General features: G+C 37.7%; 2 protein-coding genes and 1 pseudogene across 2 annotated transcripts in view; 1 reads left to right on the forward strand and 2 right to left on the reverse strand.

The window, feature by feature from the left end:
- The window catches only part of LOC146475627 (uncharacterized), a 140937-nt gene extending 129226 nt beyond the window's left edge, over nt 1-11711 (reverse strand). Inside the window, exons 1-2 of the mRNA XM_085116025.1 lie at nt 11644-11711; nt 2474-2545 (exon numbers count right to left, since the gene is read on the reverse strand). The gene's annotated coding sequence lies outside the window, so the exon portion shown is untranslated. The remainder of the gene's footprint in view (nt 1-2473; nt 2546-11643) is intronic.
- LOC146475629 (uncharacterized) lies at nt 8604-9221 on the reverse strand. Its single transcript, XM_085116065.1, has one exon. The coding sequence runs from the start codon at nt 9219-9221 to the stop codon at nt 8604-8606; it is 618 nt and encodes a 205-aa protein (XP_084972191.1).
- LOC146475630 (uncharacterized) lies at nt 9331-10480 on the forward strand (annotated as a pseudogene).
- Nucleotides 11712-13000: the final 1289 nt, after the last annotated feature.

Here is a 13000-nt window from a genome sequence, read left to right on the forward strand (position 1 = left end):
ATAATAATAATAATAATAATAATAATAATAATAATAATAATAATAATAATAACAACAACTTTATCTGAATAGCCGAGCACAAGTGCCCTACTAATCGGGGGAGACTAAAAAAAACATAAAGTAAAAATGTAAAATAAAATGTTAGTGAAGTTTATTTGTCTAGCTCGTCATATCACAGGCTTGCATCAGAAAATTTACTGATAATTTATGGATTATTTCCCCCGTGGCTTAAGTCAAACAAAGATCAGAGGTCGTTACAAAAGCGGGAGTTCAAATAGCGTGCGACCTTTAACAGTTGGTTTTGACAGCCTGTTGTTAAAACAAAGCCAAACTCAGGAGACTCAGCATTTTTCTCAGAAGTTTTTCTCAGGCTTTTAGGCAAGCAACACTGAGTTCCGGAAGGTTGGACCTTTCTCGCCTTTAGGCTATAAAGATTAGGAAACAATCAGCCGCTCCCAAGCACTACAGGCTTTTCTTTCCTTTTCCAATACCAATGTCTTTTTCCCTTTATATATGCGAAGTCGAAATACGAGTTAATATTTGAATTTTCAGTCTTGATAATGCATATAATAGATTTGACCCTTTACCAATTTCCAGTATCAGAAGTATCTCTTTCCTTTTGTTTTTAATTCTTGATTTTTTCTTTCTTTTCTTTTACTATTTCTATTTTCTTTAGTGTTATTTATTTATGTTTCCTTTCACTTCCTTTCATTATATAAAAAAATTTAAACTTTAAACCATTTTTTCGGGTAACAATAACTACAATTTCTTCTCACAAATAGATGTGCTCTTTTTCCCCAAAACATTTTAACAACAACAAAAAACAAAAACTGAGCGCAGCTCATTTTGCGCAAGAGACGTCAGCCACTTCCGTTTGATGGTAGTGACTAGCCGTTCAGGTTTCCATTAGCTATTATAGTTGTCAATCAAAACAGTGTTTCTCAAACATTGTATATATACAAAGCCTCCATTAGATATTATAATGTTACGCGGTTTCTTTTCCGAGTGAGTTAGATAATGTGTTAGTTTCTCAGGAAACAACAGATGTTTATTTGCTATAATGAAATGGAATGCAGGATAGTGTCATATTTTTTATTATTATGAGTCAACTATAGAATGCGATTAAGAAAACTTTTACTTTATATCAAGAAATACAAACGAAAGTAAAACCTAACAAGGCTGTGTCGACGAAAATAGAACAACACAAAAGAAACCTTTGAAAAATGAGGACTTTTTCAGAAGTTGTGAGAATCGTGAGTATATATCGAAGTGTTGAGATAATCTTTAGCTTCTTTATTTTCATTTCATTCCATTTTTCGGTATTAAACCTTTCGCTGCAGCTCTTACCCAGAGATATATTTTACTGCTAAGGTGATTACCATGAAATGAAAGTAATATTTGATTCCAGTATTTGCATTAAAAAATGACTCCGTTTGATCATTTCTTGCAAGGTCGTGTGGTAACAGAAATAACTTCGATGAAATATAGTCGAGGAAAATGTTGTGGTACAAAGCATGATCATCAATTAAAGATAACATTTAGCACATTATTAATCAGTATTGACCTAAAACGTTTCTTGCAAGCGTGTTCTCAGTATCATTATTTGAAGTCCTCAACTGGTGGGCAAGATAGTATTTCCGGGAATGACTCATTTTTCTTTACTTTTTTTTTTTAATTAAAACATAAATAGAATAACAGCTAAGTAAAAATACCAAGATAATAAAAATTGGTCATGGTGCTCGTTTAGGAGAAAACAATTTATTTATTGGCTAGGCCTAGCTTCAAGGAACACAGCATGTTTTCAGCGTGCGTACGCGTGCCAGACGCGTGTTAATGACGCAAAAATTTATGCGCAGAAAGAATGCACAATACTATCCAGCGGAATCGCCTAAAATTTATGGTGTGGCCTCAATAATTTAGCAATAACACTAGGCAACACATGTGTGGTTCTGGTCCCGATGTTTACAGCACGTTTAATTTAATCCACTCACGATAATTTATCATACCGTCTTGTTATCATTTTCATACACTCCCCACTGGTTTATATACCAATTTCAGGTCACGCAAGATGACCTTACAAAAATTTTGTACCCATAATAACAATAACCACAATGAGGACTCTAAATTTTATCTCAACAATCAAAGGAGGAGGAGACTGGAGTGTCTGAATTGATCCCGAGACGAGGAATCAAAGCGTTATATGGCTACGAGATACAGTTGATAGCCTTAAAATTGCATACAAAAAAGTTACCCACTTTTTCTAACAATCAAATGTCATACAACTTGATTGTAGCCACGGCAATGCACAGTTCTTAAAGTATCCCCTTCAGTCGCCCCCCCCCCTCCCCCCCCCCCCCCACCTCCTTCGCCCCAGGACATTCACCTGGAATGCTGACAATGCACTGAGTATATGGTACAAGAACGCATTTGTATTGACAAGCGCGAAATAATCATTACTCTGTGTGGTACTTACAGTCGGTAAACGGAAACCAAGGAAGAGAAAATGCCCTCTGGTAAATTCTGCAGCTGGTTATTCTGTAAATATCTGCAATTTAACAAAGTTTGAATGTTAGTTAATAGTCCCTACTGCTCAATCATCTTGCTTAGATTTATAATCTGTGTCAGGCTCACGCGAAATAATGTTTATTTGAGAACTTCGTAGAAAGAACTTTAGGCTTCTAACAACCCTCGACATTACACGTTAACACAATAATGATATTATCTCTTTTCACATGACTATTAATAGAGCTTAAAACATCAATAAAGCATCACTTTATTGACCTCGAGGCCTGGGACCAAGTTTACATGATCCTTCCAGAAAAGAAATTTGGCTGAGCAGGACTAAGTACTGATTTTTGATAAACGAACATGAAGACCATGTTATGGCGAACGAGCCTTTTTGTAGGGTCAGCAAACAATTTGGTCATTCGACGTCCAATCATCATAGGAAAAGTTTCACTCCTTTTATACCTGACTTTTGGTCATTAAGATGAATCACGGATGCGATATCTTTTGCAAACCATACATTAGCAAACATTGTACAATGAGCTGCGTAAACCTCGCTTTTTGATTGGTCTAGAGGAGTGTGTGATTAGAATATAGACGCACGATTGACGTCATCGAGTGATGTGACCGACGCACGTGATCAGAGTCTAGAGTCCAGCCAGAGTGACTGGTCAACAAAGTTTTGCAAACTGTTTTTGCGAGTAGCGGACAAACACAGGCAAATTTTTCGCATGAAAGGAAAACCACCCAATAAAAAAAAAATGAACAAAGACCGTTGAGAGTGACCTCAACCAGGATAGGAAAGCTAGAACTTTGTTGTGACGTGAAAAGGAAGCAAATATTTGTCGAAATATGTCCCCGATAGAAATCCTGTAATGGCGAGTAATCGATTACAAATCGCAGTGAAGCGACTTACATGCTGTAATATTTTGGGGTCAGGATTTCCTTCTGGAATAAAGGTTAGTTTTGAAAACATTGTTCGTGAAATTCTTTCGGATTATACTCTAATTTAGAAGATCACAATTACTTGTGTGTAGTATTCTAAAACTGAGTTTTTGACTCAGCTCAGGCAACGCGATGCTAGCTCACGAACTGTGTTGAAATGTCTTGATTATTGTATAAAACAAATAAATTCCATTGTGCCGTGGGTCTGTACTCTGATAACGCACAGAGGACGTCAAAACGTGGTGAGAACATCAGTCACGCTACTCGCCTGCGGCTCGTGGCGTACTTCTTTGTTCTCACCACGTTTTGACGTCATCTGTGCGTTATCAGAGTACAGACGCACGGCACAATGGAATCTATTTGTTAACTACAAGCGAAGGCTAGCACGCTGACTTTGGGGCGGATTATCTGACACACTTTACAGCGGCCAGACCTGCTCCTGTCTTTCACTAGAAATTGACGCTCGAGACAGGTAGTAAAGCTTCCTCCATCCCACTTGACACGTGCCTTCTTATTGTTTCATTGATTTACACTGTAGAATTTCCTTTCCTTATCGCAACCCACTGGAAAAAAAATTAGATGTGGAGGTTCTGGTGATCCAAATTTTTGTTTTTCCCCGAGTTAAGATGTTACTATCATACACCTTACAATATATTTTTTTCTTGTTCAATTCTTTTCCTTATCGTGAAAAGTTGAGAGGTGATGTTAATTCGCAACACTTTACTCTTCATCTTTGTGGTTGAGGAAATTTCTTCAAAAATTGAAAGGCACGCGGTAATCGGCCAAAAAACACCTTCAAAACTGTAACGCGGTTGACACCATACCTTCAAAAAAATTCCACAAAAACTAACTTTACACACAAAACTTTTAATGATCACGAAAATTAAAAATGTGTCTCAGACACATTTTTAATTTTCGTGATCATTACTGTTTTTTTAATATTTTCCCTTCCCGCACTGGAAGGTAGTCCTATTATGTTTCTAAATAACAGATAACCTTTTAATTCCAAGGGGAATCTGTTTGTGAATCGGTCTTACGACAGTCTTCACTCCAAACGCGACTTTAGCTACACGGGGGTGGCCATCACGTCCAGAAAAAAACTTACACAATGCGCCCTAATGGCCAACGTCCTCTGGAAGCATCTGGCTGAATCACAAGAACTACATCTGCAAATTTTAGGTCTCGGAATTCTAAAGTCCACTTTGGTCGGCTGTTAAGGGCAGGAACACATTCTTTGAGCCATCTCCCCCACACCTGTGAAATAATGTCCTGAACCTTTCGCCATCTTTGACGCAAATGAAAAGTAGTGGTTTCAACAGACTCAGAGCAAATTTTCCACCCATTTGGCCATGCAAGAATTGGTTACAGGTCAATGGAACATCGTCTCGCGGATCTAAACTCTGATAACTCAACGGGCGGGAATTAAGTAATGACTCCACCCCGGTAAACACAGTGATCAGCTCCTCATCGGTCACATCTCGGTGTCCTACAACGGCATAAATGGATTTCTTATCTGCTCGCGCCATGACTTCGTGGGCTCCTCCAAAATGTGGGGCAGCTGGTGGATTGAATCTCCATGTTTCTCCAAGTTCAACTGTCTTGCTCTGAAGCTGTTGTCGGTCTAACTGGCCGACTAATTCCTTTAATTTGCCCACTTAACCTACGAAATTCGTGCCTCTGTCGCGTTTCGCTTCCTTAGAAACTTAACGCCGACTGGTGACGGCATGGTTATGACATTTGTATTGGATATAGACAGCCGCACCATAAGCTTGCAGAGAGGCATCAACAAATATCACGATGCGCGTCGAATTCACAGGCTCTGGAATTCGCAGAAATCGGGGAATCTTCACCTCTCTCAGACTTTTTAAAGTGCATATGGCACGAACTTTTTTTTTTTTTTGTTTTTTGTAGTTCAACATCTCTAAAAAACAACTACAGAGTTTAAAAGCGAGGAAAATTTCTGGAAATCTGGGTTTTTTAGTCCAAACTCCCGCTAGTTTACACTGATATTTGTACCGCGAAGATCCCTCTGATAACGCGAAAATCTCGCTTAAGAGTAGAATCATGCTTTCTTTTGCTCTAGGGGAAAAAGGAAACAATGCCGCGACGACACATTGGTAGACGCTCTAGAATTCCGCTGTTGCCACGAAGTAACTAGATGACATTTTAGCCGCTGTTGGCTTTTATACCGCTACGCGATTTCTTTGCCGAGTGAGTCATATATTGTGTGTTTGGTTCTCAGAAAAAACAGACGTTTATTTGCAATAAGTGAACGGAAACGAAAATTACACCATAATTATCTTTATTAGATAGTCATTCATTACAAAGTAACTAAAACATGCGATTATCTTATCTCCAGAAGAGCTAACGAAAAGAAAAATAACAAGGCTGTATCAAAGAAAACAGACAAATGCATCAAAATCCATTGCAAAATTCAAGCAGTTGTGAGAATCTCGGTACTTTCCTTTAAATATCGAACCAGATGAGGAAAATCTGGCTCCTTTATCCTTATTTCATTCTTTCTTAGTTGCTAAACGTTGGGCTTCAGCCTTTGCCCATCGATCTATTTTACCCTTAATGCGATTTCGTTGAAATAGAAATACTAATTTATTCCAATATTTGCTCTTAAATATGAATTTATTTAATAAGTTCTTCCCAGATATTGAAGTGGCAGAAATTATATAGATAAAATAGAGTTTAGGAAAACGTTATTCATAGAATGTATGAAGCATAAGCGGCAATGCAAAATAACGTCCTTGGTACTGAGGTAGCACAATATCCATCAGTATTAACTCAAACCGTTTTTTGCGTGCGTGTTTTTGGTATTATTATTTTATGTTTTAACAAGAAAATTAACGATAGTAAAACTGCATAACGTTTCGACGACTTCATATCGTCATTGTCAAATGAGTAAAATGGAAATAACGGAAAGGCATATTTATAGGTATTGAAAGTAAGAAAATAAATTAGCATGAAAGCATTCAGGTAAAGAGTTTCGTGCGAATGGAATCCGCTTGCGTGTTCAGTTTCGGTCTTTTGTTCTTGATCCACAGCACTTCATAGATCAAACATTGAAATTTGTCATTATTTTATGTCCGAGAATGGTGGGCGAGCTCGTATTTCTGGCAACGACCTCTATTTCTTCAAAATACCTCAAGATGTGTCAAAAATGCAACAATAAATCATAAATTTACCTAACCTTTTTCAGGAATACCTGATAGTCTGTGGCATATCTCCACATCATGGATCAACACAGAAAGTCGTAAGGATTTAGAGAAGACGGTGGATTAAAAATGATATCGAATCCCTTAATTGCGCTTTGAAAGCCAAATGGTTGCAGAAGTACCTTGATAACAACAACCAAAAAAAAAAAATGGAAACTTTTGTTGATTATTTTACTAAGAAACATGGCAGCAAATTACTTCTGACTGGTAACTTAACAAAGCTGATGTAGCTGGTTTCAGTATTCAAGATATTTTCACTAAAGAGGTAATTGAAATTTGGTCAAATCTAAATTACGAAGAAAAGCCAACATACATTGGAAATTCACCGATTTGGTACTATTCCCTTATAAGGATTGCTAATCAACCTGTTTTTTTTATCGAAATTGGTCCCGTGCGGGAATCAATCAGGTCAAAGACATTTTAGATCATACGTCCGATTTTTTTTAAATTATGAGGACTTTAAATCTCGCTATAAAGTTAAGACCACTTTTTTGACGTACTACGGTGTTGTGTCTGCCATGGCAAAATTGAAAAAGTCTTTTCAGGATCAGGCTATGAAAAATTCCAAAAAAACCAACCGACTTGTAGCCAAAAGCTGCTATCATCTTCAAACTTTTGCAAAGAAGCCTTTAAATTAATCGTTAAAAGAATCACTCCAGCTAAAAGCCAGAGAAAATGGATAACTGACTGCGGAATTTACGAAAACTCGATAAAATGGGATGAGTCATATATTCTGCCCTTTTATTGCACTAGAGAAACTAAACTCTTAACTTTCCAATTTAAACTCGTTCATAGAAAAATTGCAACGTAAAATTACCTCTATAAAATAGGTATTTCGTTAACGGACGCCTGTACCTTCTGTGAACATAACACAGAAACCCTGATCCATCTCTTCTTGGAATGTGGTTTTGTTTAAAATTTTTAGCAAAACGTACAATACTGGTTGATACAGCATCTGGTTAAGCCTCAAGACTTTTCTTTGACCCTACCTACCTGTCTGGCTTTAGTCGATAATACTGAGGATATACTTTTACATCATGCACTCCTAATTGGCAGATATCATATTTACTGAATTACTCATCCAAAATTAAGAAACCCTGCCGAATTTTTATGCTTTTTCGCAAACCTTCTTAAAGTGCCAAGAAATAGAAAAAAAAAAGTTCTGCTTACAACACGAACGCTGTTAAGAAGAAATACAACTTAAAATGGAACTGTTTCAAATGAACTGTGTCTTCAATTTTTTTTTTTTTTTTTTTGGATAGTCCCCTGATCGCTACTCAATCTTCGAATTTTGTTTTTTAACTCCACTCTTGTTCCAAGACTTCTGCGTTAGGAGTGCGGCCTCTCTCTTCTTTTCCCTTTCTTTTTCGTGTCCTTTATTTCTTTTCGTTTATCTTTTCGTCCTTACTGTTAATTGATACGCGTACAAATCGTAAGTAAGTCGTAAGTAGTCGTTGTGCTGTATTAGTATCCTTAAAATTGGACTGTAAGTAGCACAAATATTTCTTTTATAAATAGTAGAAGTATCGTATTGTACTGTAGCGTAGGTATTTAACTGCAAGTAGTATGTGTAGTATAAGTTCACTTGAAGACGTAGTGTTATTCCTGTATGTAGTGTGGACATTGTAAGTACTTTTAGCTTTCTAAGTATAGTAAGTATTGTTAACAATGTAGATATAGTTATTGTGGTTAGTATTGTAAGTATTGTAAGTAATGTTAGTAGTTTCTTGAAGAAATTCATCAGGCTAGATAACTGAACAGTCGATTTAAATGCTCTTGCAACATAGCCAGTCTTATATTAAAGTCTTATTTATGCTGACAGTTTCGATGACTGTCAGCCATCTTTATCAAAACTTAAAAAGCATGAAAAGTGTCAGAAGCCTTAAATAGGCTTTTGGAGGTGTTGATTATTGCGAGAAATGCGCAAAGTCACTCATTAGACGCCCGCTCCCCCCCTGGTTTGGGGGTGGAGATCACTTGTGTCCATATAGGAGAAAGCTGATAGGCTCCCTCGTCCCTGTTCATAGTAGGAGTGTTCGATCTAATACATATGCTTTCTTTAATCCATCGCTTAAACTTGTCGTCGTCCTGCTCAACTATTTCACTTTCTTCCCAATTCATAATATGGTTGTTCTGACAGACGTGGTCTGTTATGGCTGATTTATGGTGTTCATTGGTAGAAGCTCTGCGGGTGGTCCTTGTGAAATTTCTGTTAGAGATCTTTTCTGCTTCCTTTCTGTGTTCTGTGATCCTGGTTCCCAGCTGTCTCCCTGTTTCACAGATATATACCTTTTCGCATTGGCTGCATGGAATTTTGTACACCACTCCAGCCTTTTTTTGGTTCTCCACTTTGTCCTTCGGGTGAACTAAAACCTGTCTGAGGGTGGTTTGAGGTTTAATCACTGTGGCTAAACTGTGTTTGGTGAATATGCGTTGTATTTTCTCCGTGAATGAATGGACATATGGGACATTCACCACTGCTCTTGATTTTTCTTGTGCTTTATCATTCTTGGATTTGTCAATTCTAATAGCTTTCTTGCTGTTCATTTGCTCTTTTACCTTCTTTATCGCCCAATCCGGGTAACCACATTTATGGAGGGCTGCTCTTATGTGTTCTTCCTCTTGTTTACGGTCTTCTTCCTCCGTGACAGCTCTTTCAGTTTGACGGGTCGTTGTATGAGCAGATTGACGGAGTAGCAATGGTTTCTCCTCTTGGCCCATTGCTTGCAAATGTTTTCATGTGCTCCATCGAGGAAACTCTGCAACAGGATGGCTTGCTACCCCCGTTCTACCGGAGGTATGTGGATGACACTCTTACCTTAATGCCCGATAGAGTAACCGCTGACCACTTCTTACGCACGCTCAACCATTGCCATTCTTCCGTGAAATTCACTATGGAGACCGAACATGACGGGTCGCTTCCCTTTCTTGGCGTGGAATTACTTAATCGAGCTCCCAAGATCGAAACCAAGGTTTACATCAAGCCCACCAATACAGGCCTTCTACTTCATTACCAGAGCCAAGTAGATGATCGTTATAAACGGAGCCTAATTAACACCATGCTAGACCGGGCCTACCGATTATCTTCTGATTGATCACATTTCCACGAAGAATGCGACCGGCTCAGAGAAGTGTTCAGTAAGCTTAAATACCCACAACACTTAATTGACACGGCCATCAAAAAGGTTATCGACACAAAGGTATCTGATCCACAGCCCTATCCATCGTCACAAGAGAAAGCGAACACCGTTAGAGTCATCCTACCGTTTAAAGATCAGAGTTCAGCGAACATTGTGAAACAGCAACTAAGTAAATTAAGTTTAAAAGTAGGAACTGCCATCCAACCTGTGTTTGTGAGTCGAAAACTCAATGAAGATCTTAAGGTGCAAGAAGCCAAGCCCTCCATTGTCAACCAACAATGTGTAGTATACGAATTTAAATGTAACCTGTGCGATGCAGGATATGTGGGGTATACGCGTGGGCACCTGCATGAGCGCGTAGACGGACACAAAAGAAAGTCGTCTTCAATTTACAAACACTACCATCTTCAACATAATGACCAGATACCACAGCGTTTTTTAGAACGGTTTCACGTTCTTGCGAAATGCACCAGCAAATTTGATTGCCTCATTCATGAGATTCTATTCATACGCAAACTGAAACCAGAACTGAACGTGCAAACTGATTCAATTCGTGCTAAAGTATTTGTTTAACCATCTATTAATATGTTAATTTTCAGCTCTAGCCTATTTAAATATCCGCGTTCACAAACTGATTTTTTCTCTTGATAATGGAGTCAAGATGACTCCGAAACGTGGAGCCTGAAATCACTCTGTAATTTTTGCATGTCTTTGCTTCAGCAAATCCCTTTTAATTAAAAGATTTGTTCTTGCGGCAAGAAATGCAGATAGCTAGGTATATAGATGCAGCACAAAATCATTGACGTAAGTTCTCTCATCCATAGAATAGGATAAACACAGATTGCGTTAAATATTAGAAGTAATACACCTTTTGCTGTTCATTACGTGAAAATACGCATTTATTTGCGTAAAATGGCAACCAATTGCGCGAAGATACATCCATTAGCGCCAAAACACAAACATTTGCGCTTAACTCAGATTCAATAACGATTTTTGCATTTTTATCAACATTCAAAAACACTTTTGGGCATTCTTATGCGTCATTCGACATACAAAAGAGAAAAATATACTTTCATTTGCGCTAATATTCAAGTCATTAACACCATCTTGAAAGTCAATAGAGGTAATAGACAAACATTAAAGTGCATAAACCATTTATTAACATTTTTATCACACTGTTTGAAATTCAGTAGCATTCCTGGACAGCATTAGTGCAGCAAATGACAAATATTAATGCGCTTGTTCGAACAATTTAGCGTTCTTTAGATTTAATATACAAAAATCGATTTATGGTGTGGCCTCAATAATTTAGCAATAACACTAGGCAACACATACATGTGCGGTTCTGGTCCCGATGTTTACAGCACGTTTAATTTAATCCACTCACGAAAACTTATCATACCATCTTGCTATCATTTTCATACACTCTCCACTGGTTTATATACCAATTTCAGGTCACGCAGGATGACTTTAAAAAATTTGGTACCCGTAATAACAATAACGACAATGAGGACTCTAAATGTTATCTCAACAATCAAAGGAGGAAGAAACTGGACTGTCAGAATTGGTACGGGGACAAGGAATCAAAGCGTTCCATGGCTTCGAAATACAGTTTATAGCCTTAAAATTGCAAACAAGAAAGTTACCCACTTCCTCTAAAAACCAAATGTCATACAACTTGATTGTAACCACGACAATGCACAGTTCTTAAAGTATCCCTTTCAGTCCCTCATCGCCCTAGGACATCCATCTGGAATGCTGTATATGGTACAAGAACGCATTTGTATTGACAAAGAGCCAAATAAAACGTTCCTCTTTGTGGTACTTACAGCCATCGAAGGGAAACCAGGGAAGAGAAAATGCCCTCTGGCAAATTCTGCAGCTGGTTATTCTCTAAATATCTGCAATTTAACAAAGTTTGGATGTTAGTTAATAGTCCCTACTGCTCAATCATCTTGCTTAGATTTGTAATCTGTGTCAGGCTCACACCTTATAATGTTTATTTGAGAACTTCGTAGAAAGAACATTACGCTACTAACAACCCTCAACATTACACTTTAACACAATGATGATATTATCTCTTTTTAAATGATTATTAATAGAGCTATAAAACATCAAAAAGGCATCACTTTATTGAGTTCGAGGCCTGGAGTCAAGTTTACATGATTCTTCCAGTAAAAAAGTTTGGCCGAGCAAGACTTAGTACTGATTTTTGATAAACGAACATGAAGACCATGTTATAGCTAACGCGCGTTTGTGTAGGGTCAGCAAACAATTTTATACCTGACTTTTGGCCATTAAAGGGGAAGTATCACGAAAATTTGATGTCATTTCAAAACCCAAAAATGTTTGACAACAAAAACAAAAAAATAGTTGTCTAGTTTTGTTATAAATTATCACCCCATGCGAGAAAACTGTTGATTAGAGCCTATGTCCAGATGGAATGGATTGAAACTTGAAAAATGTTAATTAGGCTAATGTTTTTCAAGTTCTTGTATTTTTGTTTCCAAAATGCGCTAGAACAAATCACGAGTCGTTCCTGTCAAGAATTGAGTTGATTTTTCTCCTCTCACTGTTATTTTGTAGCAAAGTGAAGGTCTTATTTCACCATTTTTAACAAAAGAGGTCAAAAACCCAATGATACTTCCCCTTTAAGATGAATCACGGATGAGATATCTTTTGCAAATTATTCATTAGCAAAAACTACAAGCGACGGCTAGCACGCTGACTTTGGAGCGGATTATCTGACACACTTCCCAGCGGCCAGACCTGCTCCTGTCTTTCACTAGAAATTGACGCTAGAGCCAGGTAGTAAGGCTTCTTCCATTCCACTTGACACGTGTCTTCTTATTGTTTCATTGATTTACACTGTAGAATTTCCTTTCTTTACAGCAAGTCACTGGGAAAAAAACAATTAACTGTGGAGGTTCTGGTGATCCAAGTTTTTGTTTTGCTTGAGTTAAGATGTTACTATCATACACCCTACAATATATATTTTTTCTTGTTCAATTCTCTTCCTTATCGTGATAAGTTGAGAGGCGATGTTAATTTGCAACACTTTGCTCTTCAAATTTGCGGTTAAGGAAATTTCTACAAAAACCAACAGCCAGACAGTAATCGGCCAAAAAACACCTTCAAAACGGTAACGCGGTTGACAGCATACCCTAAAGAAAATCCCCCAAAAAC

This window comes from Pavona decussata, unplaced genomic scaffold (assembly GCF_977016875.1).
Source record: "Pavona decussata unplaced genomic scaffold, jaPavDecu1.1 SCAFFOLD_84, whole genome shotgun sequence".
Lineage (NCBI taxonomy): Eukaryota > Metazoa > Cnidaria > Anthozoa > Scleractinia > Agariciidae > Pavona > Pavona decussata.

Coding starts and splice junctions, on each gene's coding strand:
- LOC146475629 (XM_085116065.1), bottom strand. CDS start 9,221: ATGAACAGCAAGAAAGCTATTAGAATTGACAAATCCAAGAATGATAAA.